The following is an 18,243-nucleotide window of genomic DNA, read 5'->3' as shown; positions in this document are numbered from 1 at the left end:
CTTACTTGTATGGAGTGATCAAAGACACTAAAAATGGAAGCAAAAGCACAAAAAATGGTGGCCTAGGGTCAAAAACCCGCAAACCCCATGGGTGTTGCGTTTTTGAATGAGGGAGGGGAGTTTTGGGTGGAGAGGAACTCACCCTCCCCTTGTATTTTATGTTTTCTGGTGTAGGGGTGCTCGCCCAGGCGAGCTAACCCTGCACATTTTTATTTTTTTTCAAAAAAAAGGGTACGCGTTCTCTATGGGTCAGCGTTCGCTTACTCAAAGCCCCTAGGGTAAATTAGGCATCCGACCATCACCTTAAAGAAACAACAACAATAATAGGTAGGAATTTAAAGGATACTAGGCTGCCTCCCAGTAGCGCTTCTCGCTTGTCCGGAGTTGGACGTGGGACGGCGATCTGTTGACCATGGGCCTAGCCTCCATTCATGCCCGTCCCCAAGTACCTGAAAGCAGGAAATGATATTGTGCAGCAAATCGTGGCCACGTTACCACTTACCTCGACTCGTCTCTATCTTGGATTTGGCGCGGTATTTGCTTAAAACGATCTTGTCCCTATCACAAGACAACAAATATGCATGTGTATGCGTATGCATGAGCGTTTTCAAATGCAATAATCTTTTAGCAAAAGCTTGTCGGGTTCAGTTTCAATTAAGTGCTTGGGGCATCCAATGGATTGAGCGAAAAGGCTCAGGTCATTAAATACTACGCATCTTTTAAAGCACAAAGCGAGGATCGGAACCTCAACCCTACGTTCTTTTAAAAGACTGCAATGAGAAAATTTACAAAGGACAGGAATCCCTGGGGGAAACCACAAAAAATAAAACATGCAGCGACTTCCTTAATTGCCCCAGATCTTAAGCGTAGTATCGCTTGACAACGTCGAAGTTCACGGGCGAAGGTAGTTCCTCGTCATCCATGTTGGCAAGCACAAGGGCCCCTCCAGAGAAAGCCCTTTTTATGACGAAAGGCCCTTCGTAGTTCGGGGCCCACTTTCCCCTATTGTCTCTTAGGGCTTGGGAGACTTTCTTTAGCACCAAGTCCTCTTCGCTAAACCTGCGCGAGCGTACCTTCTTGTCAAAAGCGTTCTTCACTCATTTCTGATATAAACACATGTGGCTCATGGCGGCCAAACGCTTGCCTTCTATGAGATTAAGCTGATCGAAACGTGCTTGGGCCCACTCTGATTCCTTTAATCCGGACTCCGCCAAGATTCTTAATGATGGGACTTCCACCTCAAACGGTAGCACAACCTCCATTCCGTATACTAATGAGAACGGCGTTGCCCCGATTGATGTGCGCATTGAGGTTCGGTAACCATGTAGCGCGAATGGGAGCATCTCGTGCCAATCCTTGTATGACACGATCATCTTCTGGATAATCTTCTTGATATTTTTATTGGCTGCCTCCACTGCTCCGTTCATCTTGGGTCTGTAGGGCATGGAATTGTGATGTTGGATCTTAAACTCCCCGCACATTTCCCCCATCAACTTGTTATTCAAGTTGGTGCCATTGTTCGTGATAATCTTCCTCAGCAAACCATACCGGCAGATTATCTCCCTCTTAATGAACTTGACCACCACACCCCTGGTGACGCTAGCGTACGATGCAGCTTCGACCCACTTAATGAAGTAATCGATTGCCACTAGGATGAAACGGTGTTTGTTCGCAGCTTTGGGCTCTATGGCCCCAATCACATCTATTCCCCACATGGAAAACAACCATGGTGCGGCCAAAACATTCAGAGGCAAAAGCGGAGCGTTGACATTGTCTGCAAACGTCTGGCATTTCTGACACTTCCTCACATGGAGACAACAATCGCTCTCCATGGTGAGCCAATAGTAGCCCGCCCTTAAGATCTTCCTAGCCATGGTGTGCCCGTTAGCGTGCATACCAAAAGAGCCCTCATGGACCTCCCCCAGCATGCTCTCAGCTTCCTTAGCGTTCACACAGCAGAGCAAAACCATGTCATGGTTTCTCTTGTATAGTATGCTTCCGCTCAAGAAGAAGCCAACTGCCAATCTCCTTAACGTCCTTTTGTCGTTGTCGGAAGCCTCCGATGGGTACTCTTTGCTTTCAACGTACCGCTTGATATCAAAACCCAGTAATTTTCAAGGATGGCTTCTCGATACATGGTTCTGGCATTTCAAGGATGGCTTTCACCTTTTCGGGGTCCACCTCTATCCCTTTCTGGCTTATGATGAAACCCAGTAATTTTCCCGACTTGACCCCGAAGGTTCACTTAGCGAGGTTCAACCTCAACCGATACTTCCTAAGCCTTTCGAACAACTTCTGCAAGTCGACAAGGTGTTCCTCCTCGATTTTAGACTTGGCGATCATGTCGTCTACATAGACCTCGATTTCTCGGTGCATCATGTCGTGGAACAAAGCCACCATAGCCCGTTGATAGGTTGCCCCAGCGTTCTTGAGTCCAAAGGACATCACTCTATAACAGAACGTCCCCCACAGGGTGATGAAGGTAGTCTTTTCCATATCTTCTAGCGCCATCTTTATCTGATTGTAGCCGGAGAACCCGTCCATGAAGGAAAATAGAGCGAAATTGGTTGTATTATCCACGAGGATATCGATGTGCGGCAGAGGGAAATTGTCTTTGGGACTGGCTCGATTTTGGTCCCGATAATCCACACATATTCATACCTTCCCATCCTTCTTAGGGACCGGTACAATGTTGGCAACCCATTCCAGGTACTGAGTGATAGCTAGAAAGCCAACGTCAAATTGTTTCTTTACCTCTTCTTTTATTTTCAGGGACGTCTCGGGCTTCATCCTCCTCAATTTTTGTTTTACCGGGGAACACTCAGGATTTAGAGGTAATCTTTGTTGTACGATGTCAAAACTCAAACCGGGCATATCTTGGTACGACCATGCAAAGATGTCTTGGTAGCTTTTCAACAAGGCCATTAATTCTTCACGGACGGGTGCGGTCATACCCGTGCCTATCTTTACTTCCTTTTTCCCACTGTCGGTTCCTAAGTCTACGAGTTCCATCTCTTCTTGATGAGGCCTCATCTCTCGGTCCTCCTGAACGATTATCCTCTCCAGCTCTGGGGGAAGCCCCACATCCTCATCCTCTTCACTCTCCATCCGACCCGCTTCTTGCTCAAAATTGACGGTCGGGTCCCGGGTATTAGTACCTTCGAGGGACTCGTCGCCGGATCTGGCATTTTAAACATAAAGAAATAAACATGCAAATGAATGAGAATGGGTAGAGGCGTAGGAACAGATGAAGAAAGATCTTTATATTATAACTTCAAGAACAAAAGACATAATGCCTTAACAAAAGGAAACTCTAAAGCCTAGGCCCAACCGTAGAGTTTTAAAGCTACAAAAGGTTACATTAAGCTCGTCGTGCAAATGTTTGGGCGTTCCTCCATTCGCCAATTTCCTAGTCGGAAACCGGGAGGACATGGCCGTACCAAATCCGATCTCCTCGGGGAGTCCTCCTTGCATATCGAGGTGACTTGGCCTTCGCGTCTAAAACCCGCACTTATAAAGCTTCTATTGATGTGGCAGGGCAGGGCCTTTTTGGCTTGCTGTCCCAACCGTGGGCCTTGGCCTTTGTTCTTATTTTCTGAGATATTTTTCCTTATGTCAGCTTGCGTAGGTTTATAGCCTAACCCAAACTTCCCGTGGTTTCCTCTGGTGCTTACCAGGCTGGTTCTATCGCCGTTGTTCTTGCCCAAACCCATTCCGGGCTCATAGCCGTACAACAACATCACCTGGGCCACCATCATTACCGTATCAGACAGGCGAGGCTGCCCAGAGAGGGAATCTACGGAGGCAATGCTTACTACATCAAAAGATTGGAAAGCCGTTTCCAATGACTCCTCCGCCCGATAGAGGAAGGGCAACTTACCAGGACGTCTTCCTCACCCGATACTATGACCAAATGTCCCTTCACTACGAACTTCAGCTTTTGGTGGAGTGTAGAGAGAACGACTCCCACTGAATGGATCCACGGGCGCCCCAAAAGACAACTGTAAGTCGGGTTAATATCCATCACTTGGAATGTAACCTGGTAGGTATAAGGGAGTATGAGTGTTGAAGAATATATACAACAAATGGAACTACTCCTTTTAAGAGCTGGACTTAGGGAGGAGGAAAGAACAAGTATAGCTAGGTTCCTTAGTGGGCTTAATATGGAAGTGAGGGACAAGGTTGAACTCCTTCCATATAGGGACCTAGACGAGCTAGTCCAACTTTGTATAAGAGTGGATCAACAACTTAAAAGAAAGCCTTCTTCAAAATCTTATGGCTCTCACTCTTATCCAAGGAAGGACCAAGCCCATGGAATTTTGGGGGTTGCACCTTCAAAATCCAAGGAAGATAAGGGTAAGACCATAGAGAAATACACCCCTAAGACTAGTTCCCAAGAAAGGACTAGCAACATTAAATGCTTCAAATGTCTTGGGAGAGGTCACATTGCCTCTCAATGCCCCACAAAGAAAACCATGATCATGAGGGGTCAAGACATTTATAGTAGTCAAGAGGAGACTACTTCTTGCCCTTCCTCTAGTGGAACTGAAGATGATGTAAGGGGTGAAGAGTCTAGTGAGGAAGTCTACCCCCATCAAGAAGGTGACCTCTTAATGGTTAGAAGGCTCCTCGGAGGTCAATCTTCTGATCTATCTCAATCCCAAAGAGAGAACATCTTTCATACAAGATGCAAAATTTTAAATAAAACTTGTTCTCTCATTGTGGATAGTGGATCTTGTTGCAATTGTTGTAGCACAAGATTAGTTTCCAAGTTGGACCTTGTCATACCCTAATTTCGTCTAGGGACCATTGTTTGATGGAATGCAACCTTCGCTTGACCGCTTCGAGGAACTTGACACCCATCGTTAAGCAATCCGTGAAGTTTCGCGACATGTCGAGAGTCAAAAGGAAACATTATTGTGCAATTTGTAAAGTTCTGTAACATTCCAGAAGCCGAAGAGGGGATGGTTGCGTAATCCGTAAAGTTTTGTGACATTACGGAAAGAAAACAAGTATCGTTACGTAATCCATAAGGTTCTGTAACGTTACGGAAAAAGAATCAACAAAGAAGGGGGGTGAACTTATCAAGATAGGGGTGTAAATAGCAATTCGAATCTAGGCCCTTTTTTGGAAGTTGGGTTGCTTAAGGAGGAAGCAATTGGGTGGCAAGCTCCTCCATATTTTTGAAAAATGGTTTTCGGGGCTTCCATCGCTTCCGTAATACTTCTGTAAAATTTCTGAAAACCTTGGGTAAGCATATTCCACTTAACATTGGTGAAAGGGAAGAGAAAAATAGATGAAAGTTAAGTCATATATGCTTCCGTAACTTTTCCGTAAATTACGAAAGAAGGTGGGGTGAACTTATCAAGATAGGGGTGTAAATAGAAATTCAAGTCTAGGCCCTTCTGGAACATTTTGGAAGTTGGGTTGCTTAAGGAGGAAGCAACTGGGCGGCAAGCTCCTCCACGTTTTTTAAAAATGGTTTCCGGGGCTTCCGTAATTCTTCTGTAAAATTTTTGAAAACCTTGGGTAAGCATATTCAATTTAAGATTGGTGAAAGGGAAGAGAAAAAAGATAAAAATCAAATCCGAAACACTTCCATAAGGCTTCCGTAACTTTTTCGTAAAATACGAAAAGGGGGGTGAACTTAGTAATTCGGGTGCGCTTAGAAATCTTCTTCATTAAGTCTCTGGGCGGCAAGCGCCTCCCTTTTTTCCTATAAATAGGGGAGGGGAGAGCTGTTTCAAAATGTTCAAGACCCCTTTGGCTATGCATTTCGGCTATTTTGGGCAAAAAAACCCGTTTTCGTGAAGAAAAATCGAGTCGAAGTACTTTCGTAACGCCTCCGTAAGCGATTATGTGGAAATTCTTCATCGTTCTTCGTCGTTCTTCACCGTTCTTCATCCGTTCTTTGTTCTTCAACGGGTAAGTTTTCGAATCCGAGACTTTCAATTCATTTCTTGTTTTGTGTACTTTCACTTTAATTTCGTTTACTTTCAGTTTTCTTTTCTTCCGTTTTTAACGTGCTTTAACCGTTTATTTAAGCCGTTTTCTCACCTAATAAATGATAAAATGAATTTCAACCAATCATTTGTGTTGTAATCTCGTTTAATCACTGTTAAAACAAAATCTAACCGATCGTTCACGTTGTAACCACGGTTAAACCAAAAAAAGGCAAAATAATAATAAAATAATCAAAATATCCTGAAAAATAATAATATAATAATAAAAAAAATATCTTTTAGTAAAATAAACCAAAAAAATCAATCGGACGTTTCTCTTTGGGATTTCTCTTTCTTAATTGAATTGACTAATAACTAAAGTGAAACTAAGGCTAAAATCAACTCGCAAAGTCAAGCTCGTCCACAAAAAATCACTAAAAAGGATTTTAAGGTTCGATACCTCAGTTTTTCTCACCAAGTAAAAATGGGTCATTTTAAGGTCCAACGCCTTAAAAGTCCCTCCTTCCAAGTAAAAAGAATCGCTTGATTCACCTTTTAGAAAGAACTACGTAGGTCTGATTTCCTCTTCGATGGAGGGTACGTAGAAGCAAGAGCCCCGCTTTTGTCGACCTCAAAAATAACAAGAAATAAAAGTTTAGGTACACAATTTCACACAATTCTAAAATTAAGGCTGTTGTCCTTTGGGACAAACGTGAGAGGTGGTAATACCTTCCTCAAACGTAAATACAACTCCTGAATCTGGAATATTCTTCATGATCGGTTTCCTTCGGTTTTTCTGACGTTTTCCACAAATAAACGTTGGTGGCGACTCTGCGCATTTTCCTCCTTTGGAAGACGCACCCGTGAGCCTTCCCTCGCTCGCCCACAAAAGGGTAGGTTAAGACAGACCTCACTATCATTCCTCACCCAAAACCTTATAAACTTCAATGACTCAATGAACAAAGGGAAATGATAGTTAACCAACAAGTGAAGGTACCTTTCTCCATTAGGACATATAAGGATGAAGTTAATTGTGATATAGTTCCCATGGAGGCAAGGCATATTCTTTTAGGAAGGCCATGGCAATTTTTGATGCAATCCTACCCCGCAAGGATATTGGATAGAAGACTCCAAGAGGATTGGGCTAGAGCTGCTAAAAAAGGCCTTGGGGTTCTCATGAATCCCAGGGTAGATTTTTTAGCCCATGGACCAAGGTTGGGTCCTCTCTTCTTTGTAAATATTAGAATAGATTTTTCCTTCTTTTGGGCCTTGTATTTTGGCCATTCTATTAGTATAGGGTTTTAGCCTTGTATTTTAGGGCATTTTGAGTAGTCTTTGTAGTAGGGATTTTTTTTTGTATTTTCATGTATTTTTTCATAGGGGTGAGCTTAGCTATTATAGGGGGTGTGTAGCTAAGCTCTAGCTTCTCATCTCAAGGAGGTGAGCTTAGCTATTAGAGAGGTGTGTAGCTAAGCTCTAGCTTTTTTAGGAATCTTCTTAACTTGATGGAAGCTTGCTTGAGGAGCTTCTATGGAGGCTGGATCTTTGAGCTTCAATGAGGTCCTTTAATGGTGATCTTCCACCATGGAGATGCAGCAGAAGACAAAGGAGAAGAGGTGAGAGGAGGCGCCATCCACTAGGGAATAAGCCATGGAAGAAGGAGCTTCACCACCAAGATGAGCCTTGGATAAGAAGCTTGGAGAGGATGCTTCAATGGAGGAAATGAAAGAGGGAGAGAAAGAGAGAGGGGGGAGCACGAAATTGAAGGAAGAAAAAGGGAGAGAAGTTGAACTTTGAGTTGTGTCTCACAAGACTCTCATTCATCAAAGTTACAACAAGTGTTACACATGCTTCTATTTATAGACTAGGTAGCTTCCTTGAGAAGCTTTCTTGAGAAAACTTCCTTGAGAAGCTTCTTTGAGAAAACTTCCTTGAGAAGCTAGAGCTTAGCTACACACACCCCTTTCATAACTAAGCTCACCTCCTTGAGAAGCTTCCTTAAGAAGATTCCTAAAGAAGCTAGAGCTTAGCTACACACACCTCTCTAATAGCTAAGCTCACCTCCTTAAGATGAGAAGCTAGAGCTTAGCTACACACCTCCTATAATAGCTAAGCTCACCCCTATGAAAAAATACATGAAAATACAAAAAAAAAGTCCCTACTACAAAGACTACTCAAAATGACCTGAAATACAAGGCTAAAACCCTATACTAATAGAATGGCCAAAATACAAGGCCCAAAAGAAGGAAAAATCTATTCTAATATTTACAAAGAAGAGAGGACCCAACCTTGGTCCATGGGCTCAGAAATCTACCCTGGGATTCATGAGAACCCCAAGGCCTTCTTTAGCATCTCTAGCATAATCCTCTTGGAGTCTTCTATCCAATACCCTTGCGTGGTAGGATTGAATCATCCCCTACACCTTAGAAAGGATTTGATCTCAAATCCCGAGGTTCTTCATATTCTGGGCTCCTTCCCTCGACACCTGTAAAAAGAATAAAAACATATGTATTAGTGGAGTTGGGTATGTTAGAGTAGGGTAAGGTCTGAAAACCCCTTTCATGGACATCTTCCCATGAGGGAACATTGTTCCTCACCAACTCAATGAGTGGTGCTACAAGTATAGAAAAATATGGGACAAACCTTTTGTAAAAGTTTGTTAAGTCATGGTAGCCCCAGATTTCCCTTATACTTGGTGGAGTGGGCCAATCAGGAATGACCTTTATTCTCTTAGGGTCTGTGGGAACCCCTTGACCACTATTTAAAAAATTAAGGAAAGTAATTCAATAAAGTGTACCTTTTTCTATATTTTCGTGTTGATTATTCCTACAAAAAAATACGACAAACCTAAGGTGTCCCATATGAGCACCTAAGTTTGTATTAAAACTAAAAATAAGAACAAACCTACCTAATGGGTCCCTATGTACACACACCATGAAGATGTTAGGTGTACGAGTGATTTTACAAAAGAGGGTTGCACCACTCAAAACATTCATCATACCACCTATTTTAGGGACTTGGTGCCTAATAATACCTATTTTGGGCACCAACAAAGCACAAGGATTTAAGCTCTTGCGAACCAAACCCTCATCCAACAACTTCTTTACTTGAGGAATAAACTCAAGCCCAAGAGGTGTGGCAATGCTAGCAAGTGCCTTTTTACAAAAGAGAAAATGTGGAGGTTGTCTAAGAGGGAAAGTTTCTTTAATGTTTGTCTTTATTGTAAAATGAGTTTCCTTCTTAGCTAAACTCTTGGAGGAGACACTTACCTCCTTACACTTCTCTTTAACCACTAATGGTTGTCCTTCTTCTTGGGGGTAGATTTCTTCACTAGATTCTTCCCCTTTTGCTTTTTCACTTTCATTAGACGAAGGTGAAGTAGTAGCCTCATCTTGGCTACTATAAATGTCTTGGCCCCTCATAATCATGGTTTTTGTGGTGGGCATTGAGAAGTAATGTGTCCTCTTCCAAGACATTTAAAGCACTTTATAGAGCTAGTTTTCTCTTGCATACTAGCCTTAGGGGCTTGCTTTTCTATTGTCTTCCCCTTATCATCTTTGGGCTTAGAAGGTGTCACCCCTAAGATGCCTTGACCTTGGTCTTTCTTTGGATAAGAGTGAGAGCCATAAGATTTTGAAGTAGACTTCTTTTTAAGTTGTTGCTCTACCCTTATTTCTCAATCTAAGTTAGCCTCTACATTGTCCTTCCCATGGAGGTATGAGAGTTTAATGTTAGCCTCTTGAGGCTTTCTTTCCTTTTCTCTTCTATGGGAGTGAGGTCTAAGATGTGACCTATGTCTTCCTTCATAATAGTCACAAAGTTCTTCACTTAGGCTTTTGCAATAATTATGACTACTATAGGAGGCATGTTTTTCTCTTTTCATTTCTTTCATTATTTTTCTTCTTTCTTCCTCTCTTATTTTCTTTCTTTCATCTTGACTTATTTCTTCCACTCTTTTTTTCCTTTTTCTTTTCTCTCTTGTTTTTCTTTCCATAACTTGAGGGAACTCAACTCATCTAAGATTCTAGATAAAGGGTCTTTATGACTAGTACCCTCGCCATTAACACTAGATGAATGATGACTCATGTTGGTTTCTAAGTTGTGGTTCTTTCTTGTTGGAGGTTTGAAAACAAAAGGCAAAAGAAACTATGGTTGAAACTAGCCAAAATAAACACTAAAAGAGGTGTGAAAGATAAGGTAAAAAACTAATTGGTAAAAAGAAAGCTACCTAGGCGGTTTGACAATGGAAGGTAAAGGAAATAAGCTATGAAAGTAAGCAAGAAATGTAAACTAGGCGAATCCTAAGAGTGTTTGGATGACCACATTCAAGGTTCCCAACAAAACACTCACTATCCTAAGGAAAATTTGCCAAAAATTATTACACAAATGGAAGTTTGGTAACCTATTGGAGGCTCCCAACACACTTCCAATGAAAGACCTTTTTGTTACAAAATTTGAAAGCAAAACAAATTGCCAATTACAAAATTACAAAAAAAAAAAAATCCTCAATTGTGGTGGCTATTCTCTCTTTAGTGTTTCACTCAATTTGGAGTGCTTCTTAGTCCAATAGCTCTTAAGGTGGTTGGCCCCTTGCTTCTTTACTCAAATTCTTCAAGATATGGCACCAATACTCTTTTCCAATTCCCTATATGGCAACTCACAAGCAAGGAAACAAAGAGACAAGTAATAACCAAAGACAAAAAAAAAATGAAATGAAAGCTAAACCAATAGAGTTTTAACAAGACAAATTTCCAAGGATTATTCAACAATTAAAGCAATGAAAAGCACAAAAAAAGCAAGCTAGGACTCAAAGAGAAACCTAGAATGGCTCTAGAGTAGAGTAGAAAAACTAAAAAAAAAAGACTCAAGAAACCTCTATTTTTGGCACTTGTTTTCACAATAATTTTCAATTGAAATTTCAGAACTAGGATTGGTATAAAATAGGCACCAATTATAGAGCAAATTTTGAGCCAAAACAACAAGCACACTTTCCTTTCACTTTTTTTTTCCTGGACATTGATTTTTCTGCCAACTTGTGCAATTTTTATTATTTTTTCCTTTAATCCAAATCGCTTGGTTCTTTTTTTATAATTTTGGTCCAGATGTCTAGAAAAGTCAGTAAAACTTTCAGCTCAAAAAACGTAGTGACCAATTCCCAGTAATTTATACAAGTTCGTATGTTCAAGCTGCCAGCACCAGCAATTTCAACCTAGAAATCAAGAGTAGTGTTTATGTTGCTTAAAGCTTGGATAGTTACAATTTGTGTTTGATTATGCTCAATTATCTTGAATAACACAATTCAAGAGAGCTTAAGACTTATTTTGATTCACAAATCTAGCCACAACTCAGCACCACAACTCAACTTCATCATAGGCATCATGTAGGAAACTTAGAAAACAAAAAAAAAGTTCAAGAACAAGAACAAGAAATTTGAACCATAGAAAATCAAATCTAGCTTCTATAGCAAGTTTAATTGGTGGAAAATCTAAAGAATCATGTTAAAAACATTTAGCACAAGACATGTGAGGAGATACATGGAGAAAAAATGAAGAAACAACAACGGAAGAAAAGGTAAAGCAAAAAATTAATGGAGGTTTAAGGAGCACCTACTTGAAGCTCTTGTGCTCTGATACCACTTGATGGAAGCTTGCTTGTGGAGCTTCTATGGAGGCTGGATCTTTGAGCTTCAGTGAGGTCCTTTAATGGTGATTTTCCACCATGGAGATGCAGCGGAAGACAAAGGAGAAGAGGTGAGAGGAGGCACCATCCATTAGGGAATAAGCCATGGAAGAAGGAGCTTCACCACCAAGATGAGCCTTGGATAAGAAGCTTGGAGAGGATGCTTCAATGGAGGAAATGAAAGAGGGAGAGAAAGAGAGAGGGGGGAGCACGAAATTGAAGGAAGAAAAAGGGAGAGAAGTTGAACTTTGAGTTGTGTCTCACAAGACTCTCATTCATCAAAGTTACAACAAGTGTTACACATGCTTCTATTTATAGACTAGGTAGCTTCCTTGAGAAGCTTTCTTGAGAAAACTTCCTTGAGAAGCTTCTTTGAGAAAACTTCCTTGAGAAGCTAGATCTTAGCTACACACACCCCTTTCATAACTAAGGTCACCTCCTTGAGAAGCTTCCTTAAGAAGATTCCTAAAGAAGCTAGAGCTTAGCTACACACACCTCTCTAATAGCTAAGCTCAACTCCTTGAGATGAGAAGCTAGAGCTTAGATACACACCCCATATAATAGCTAAGCTCACCCCTATGAAAAAATACATGAAAATACAAAAAAAAAAGTCCCTACTACAAAGACTGCTCAAAATGCCCTGAAATACAAGGCTAAAACCCTATACTAATACAATGGCCAAAATACAAGGCCCAAAAGAAGGAAAAATCTATTCTAATATTTACAAAGAAGAGAGCACCCAACCTTGGTCCATGGGCTCAGAAATCTACCCTGGGATTCATGAGAACCCCAAGGCCTTCTTTAGCAGCTCTAGCCCAATCCTCTTGGAGTCTTCTATCCAATACCCTTGCGGGGTAGGATTGCATCAAATTTGATAGGAATATCATTTACAATGGCCTAACTAATGAGATTACCCTCACCCATCTTGGCACTAAATTTGTGTTGCATCCTCAAACACCTTCACAGGTGGCCAAGGATCAACTAACTATGAAAGATAAGAGGGATGGGAAAGAAAAACTAGAAAACCAAAAGAAAAAGAAGGATAGTAAGGCCTTGTCTTCAAAGGCCAAGGGGAAGGAAAAAGAGGAAAAGGATTCCTCCAGAATATTGTTAAGAAGGAAAATCATTTTGCAACCAAATGTGAAATCAAAAGAGCACTCCTTCTTAAACAATCTTTCTACCTTCTCCTATCAAGGGAAACATCCCTTAGCACCGCCATACCTCTTGAGCTTGAGGTTATTCCTCAAGTAAAGGAGTTGTTGGATGAGGGTTTGGTTAAATCCTTGTGCTTTGTTGGTGCCCAAAATAAGTATTATGAGGCACCAAATCCCTATGATAGGTGGTACGATGAATGTGTTGAGTGGTGCAACCCTCTTTTGTAAAATCACTCATGCACCCAACATCTTCATGATTTGTGTACATAGGGACTCCTTAGGTAGGTTTGCTCTTATTTTTAGTTTCAATACAAACTTAGGTACTCATATGGGACACCTTAGGTTTGTCATACTTTTTGGTAGGAATAATCAACATAAAAATACAGAAAAAGGTATGTTTTATTGTATTACTTTTGTTAATTTTTTAAATAATGATCAAAGGGTTCCCATAAACCCTAAGAGAATAAAGGTCATTCCTGAGTGGCTCACTCCACCAAGTATAAGAAAAATTTGGGACTTCCATGACTTAACAAACTTTTACAAAAGGTTTGTCCCATATTTTTCTATACTTGTAGCACCACTCGTTGAGTTGGTGAGGAACCTTGTTCCTTCATGGGAAGATGCCCAGGAAATGGGTTTTCAAGTGTTGAGGAAAAAAGCCCAGAGTTTCAAGAACCTTGGGATTTGAGGTCAAATCCTTTTCAAGGGGGAGGGAATGATGCAATCCTACCCCGCAAGGGCATTGGATAGAAGACTCCAAGAAGATTGAGCCAGAGATGCAAGAGAAGGCCCTAGGGTTCTCATGAGCCTTAGGGTAGATTACGGGCCCATGGGCTAAGTATGAGCCCGCTTATCTTTGTACATATTAGATTAATGTTTCATTATTTTTTGGCCTTGTATTTAGGGCTCCATAATATAGGTAAGGTACCCTAGAAATGTAGGATTTTTCAGCCCTTGTATTTTAGGGCACCTAGACTAGTTTTTGTATTAGGGGTAGTTTTGTAATTTCAAATGTATTAAGTGAATATTTGATGTGTGTGTTCAGAAATAAATTTAATTGAATTGGGAGAAGCCCAATCCAATTAAATTTTAGAGGGGGAGGTGAGCATTTGCTTGCTACACCCCATTGCCACATCATATAGTCACACTTTGTGCATGTCTTTCATGCTTTACATGTCTCATGACACCTAAGCACACTTAGTGGAGAATCTTGGACTTGATCTTGGATTAGTGGGCTGAAACATAGCTAAAATTCACTCATCATAATTAGTGAAATTTTGGCCCCAAAATTTGGCTCAACAAATTCAATTTCAAATTCAAGTGAAATTTGAATAGAAATTCAAATTTCCCTCCAATTTTGTGTGACACTTAGGCTATAAATAGAGGTCATGTGTGTGCATTTTTTTGGAACTTTGATCATTTGATAATTAAACTTTAGATTTCATATCTCTTTTAGAGGATAAAATTTTGTGCTCTTCTCTTCCTCTCCCTTCATTCATCTCCTTCTTCCTCCAAGCTCTTATCCATGGCCTCCTATGATGGTGAGCTTCTTCTAGACTCATCTTCTCCATGAAGTGGCATCTCCTCTCTCTCTTCCTTCTCCATTCTACTCCCATTCATCTTCCAAGAAGCAAAGGAATCCATTGATGAAGAAGATTCTAGGCCTACAAGCTCCAATGGAGCTTACATCAGGAAGGTAGAGAAAATTGGGAGGCCAGCGCCTGAGATCGAAGGGCTAGTCATTGCCATAGGATTAAGCCCTTTGATCGGGTGCTCAGTAGTCACCGGCGATCTGGGACTTATATTTGTGCTTGTGGAGAGGTGGCACGGTGAGACCAGTAGCTTCCACCTTCCAGTGGGAGAGCTAACGATCACATTGGATGATGTGTCATCACTCCTCCATCTGTCGATCACAGGCGCCTTGCATAGCTTCGAGCCTCTAGTTATGGAGGAGGCGGTCATCTTGTTGATGGAGTTGCTCGAGGTCTCAGGTCAGGAGGCTAGAGCTGAGACTGCACAGGCACGTAGGGCATATGTACGCCTATTATGGGTATGGGATATCTATCTGAGTAGATGCGAGGCCCGATGGTGGATTATAGCAGCTCGTGCTTATCTCCTCCACTTGGTTGGTTGCACTCTTTTCACTAACAAGAGTGCAACACACGTCCATGTAGTGCATCTGGAGGATTTTCGAGACCTGGGTGAGAGTGGGAGGTATGCATGGGAGTTGCCATGCTGGTGCATATGTATGACCAGCTAAATGAAGCTTCTCAGAGTAGTAGACGACAGATTACTGGGTACATTACTTTATTACAGTCAAATTTTGTGTTTGTAATATGTTAAATTGGATTATGATGTAAATATATTTTTTTTATGTGTATTTGACATTGATCTTATGTTCATCTGATGTTTCTAGTGTTGGATATATTAGCACTTTCCTAGTGTTCATGACTGCGTCACTGACGATCCGTATGATGAGACATCCCCACGTGCCTATCGGTGGCTTACGACAAAGGCTTATATCAAGGGATTACGAGCACCGGTGTACCAGACATGTTTAGATGCTTTGACGATCATTGACATGTGCTGGATGCCCTATGGTGACCACCGATGAGTCAGGGGGTTTGAGCTCATTTCGTGCTTCTAGGGCCAAGTTAGATGGGGTCCTATTGTGGTCACAGTTCGACCAGATAGGGTGGTACGACAGTTCGAGTACGTTCAGACCATTCCTCCATTGTCTGTTAGTGCCTCCTTGTCATATGAGGATATCGACGACAGGTGGATGCATTACGAGGACCATATAGCAGATGCAGGTGAGATTTTTGTTGTGCTTGGGCAGGTATCAGCAGATTACATGGAGTGGTTCTTCCAGATATCTCATTCGTTCGTCACACCCACACAGGCAGGTGATGAGCCCAGACATCCACCTGCCCCACAGCATGAGGAATACGTCGAGTCAAGTATCCCGGAGGTTTTAGTGGGAGCAGACGTTGGACCATCACAGGCACCTGCAATGGTAAGATTAGTTGCTTTAATGTTTTATTTTATAAATTGTGGTTTATTTTAAATGTTGTAATAAATGTGTTTTTATGAATGTCATAGGATGGTTGTGAAGCGATCGCAGAAAGGTTGGAGCGTGTGCTTAACCTAAGGATGGTCACTGAAGACACAGAGTTACATGAGATCGTGGAAGATTGCCTCAGGATCGCTAGGGGGCTGACAGCTCAGATGGAAATGTTAGGGCGCAACGAAGACAATGCACAGATCATTGATAGATTATTTTATGTCTTATATTTGACAATATTTTTGTATTTGTTACATTATTTTGGTTATAACTTTTATTGAAATTATCTGTTACATTATTTTATTTTTTGTGCACTCTATATGACACACCTTCTAGAATTGATAAAATTAATAAATAATAATATGATGATCAAATTATCTTAAAAAGAAATATAAAAAATTTAACGTAAAAAAGTATACAATATAAATAAAATAAAAAGTGTATTATTCTAACTTGTAAGTAATTTAAGATTATAGTAATTTAAAATATAAAAAAATTTACATATGTTTCATTGCAACTTTGAAAGAATTATAGTAATTATTATGTATTTGTGAATGCTAAAATTTAATATTGTCAAATAGTAAATTTAAGAATTGATAAAATTAATAAATAATAATATGATGATCAAATTATCTTAAAAAGAAATATAAAAAATTTAACCTAAAAAACTATACAATAGAAATAAAATAAAATAAAAAGGTGTATTATTCTAACTTGTAAGTAATTTAAGATTATAGTAATTTAAAATAAAAAAAAATTGCATATGTTTCATTGCAACTTTGAAAGAATTATAGTAATTTTTATGTATTTGTGAATGCTAAAATTTAATATTGTCAAATAGTAAATTTAAGAATTGATAAAATTAATAAATAATAATATGATGATCAAATTATTTTAAAAAGAAATATAAAAAATTTAACGTAAAAAAGTATACAATAGAAATAAAATAAAAAAAGGTGTATTATTCTAACTTGTAAGTAATTTAAGATTATAGTAATTTAAAATATAAAAAAAAATTACATATGTTTCATTGCAACTTTGAAAGAATTATAGTAATTTTTATGTATTTGTGAATGCTAAAATTTAATATCAAACTAGTAAATTTATATATGTTTCAGTTGCAGTATAATACATATTTATTCATATTTTTGTTTTTGTGGTTCCTTTAGATGAAATTCGCGTTAAGCGTTAAACTATCCTTGAGATGAATTGACTTTGCTAAGTAAATATTTAGAAAACACATTCTAATCTGCATTGAATCATGGGTAAACCAAATAGTGGAAATAATTATTGAACAGGTACTGAACAAATATTGAACAACTTAGGTGAAAAACTAGTGAACAAGTTATCAAATTCAAACATTACACTCACTTCAATATGCTGGAATGAAATAAAATTTGCATGAAAAACTCGAAAATAAAACTTGCATTCAATCCTGTAATGACGTAGTCATGTCGTCTTCCATTTCCATAACCTGTTTAGTAAAAACAGCTAAAATTTCTATTGGTCCAAATTGTTTCCAATAGTTAGACTGTACTAAGACCTTCAGCACATCATCGTTAGTTTTCAGCTCAATAATTTCAAATTTGATAACTTTGTCTGAATACTCAAAATGACCTGGTTGTCGAAAAAATAATCGCCTTACCGTTTGTGATTCATGAATCCATGAGGGGGAATCCCTTGAGGTGAAACTTGTTTTATCAAATCCTTCAGTTCATCGATGGTAAATCCTGAAGGAATGTCAAAAAAATTTGGATTTTTTCCTGTGAACATGTTCGCTTCCGACAAGTGCACCGGATCGCGCAAGTAGTATAAAATGGTAAGAACCGAGTATCGAACTCTCGGGGAACTTGTGTTACTTGGTAAAGCTATTTCAGTGAATAGGTGTCTAGTGTGAAAAGAGATGAGTTTACTATGAACAGGTGTGTAAACTAACTATTAAAAGGGAAAAATCACGTGAGAAATGATGCGTAAAAACAAGTAGACGACACGTTGGTCTTCCTAATAGGTGCCTGGTGTTAGAAGGATATTCTCTACTTAACAATGCTCATGCGTTCTATGGTGTCTCCTGAAATGCTAAACCCCGATTCCTCATGGTAGTCTAGTCTAATCCTGATCAAACCTCGTCCGCAGATTCCTCTTGCTAGACTAAACTTGGCCAGGACCGCATTAAGACAAACATAAAACAACTAGGTTACCGTACCCCGATTCCTCGTGAAAATACGACAAACTAGCCTTGTCCTATCAAGTTCTAAGAATCAGACCAGTTTCCACTGTTGAATGATCCTAAAAACACATGCATCTATGTGATCAAGGCAAAAGCATGGTAGAATGAAGTTCTGATACCACAGTGAACACACAAAACATCATTAAATAGATAAAAAGATATTTACATCAAGTACTT

The 18,243-nt window shown here is 39.8% G+C and overlaps 1 protein-coding gene across 1 annotated transcript; it reads left to right on the top strand.

Moving 5' to 3' along the window:
- Nucleotides 1–3,905: 3,905 nt before the first annotated feature.
- Nucleotides 3,906–17,012, top strand: LOC114398649 (protein MAIN-LIKE 1-like). Its single transcript, XM_028360824.1, has 6 exons — nucleotides 3,906–4,003; nucleotides 14,468–14,989; nucleotides 15,218–15,375; nucleotides 15,457–15,791; nucleotides 15,878–16,011; nucleotides 17,009–17,012. The coding sequence occupies exons 1-6, from the start codon at nucleotides 3,906–3,908 to the stop codon at nucleotides 17,010–17,012; spliced, it is 1,251 nt and encodes a 416-aa protein (XP_028216625.1).
- Nucleotides 17,013–18,243: the final 1,231 nt, after the last annotated feature.

The sequence above is a fragment of the Glycine soja genome, chromosome 19 (assembly GCF_004193775.1).
Source record: "Glycine soja cultivar W05 chromosome 19, ASM419377v2, whole genome shotgun sequence".
Taxonomy (NCBI): Eukaryota; Viridiplantae; Streptophyta; class Magnoliopsida; order Fabales; family Fabaceae; genus Glycine; species Glycine soja.
The sequence above is the reverse complement of the archived record's forward strand: the minus strand, read 5'-3'. Positions and strand labels throughout refer to the sequence as shown.

Bases quoted from the DNA above. Each gene is read 5' to 3' on its own strand.
- LOC114398649 (XM_028360824.1), top strand. From the start codon at position 3,906: ATGACCAAATGTCCCTTCACTACGAACTTCAGCTTTTGGTGGAGTGTA. The intron at 14,990-15,217 runs GTATGCATGGGA...GCACTTTCCTAG, and splicing joins GACCTGGGTGAGAGTGGGAG to TGTTCATGACTGCGTCACTG. The intron at 15,792-15,877 runs GTAAGATTAGTT...TGAATGTCATAG, and splicing joins CATCACAGGCACCTGCAATG to GATGGTTGTGAAGCGATCGC.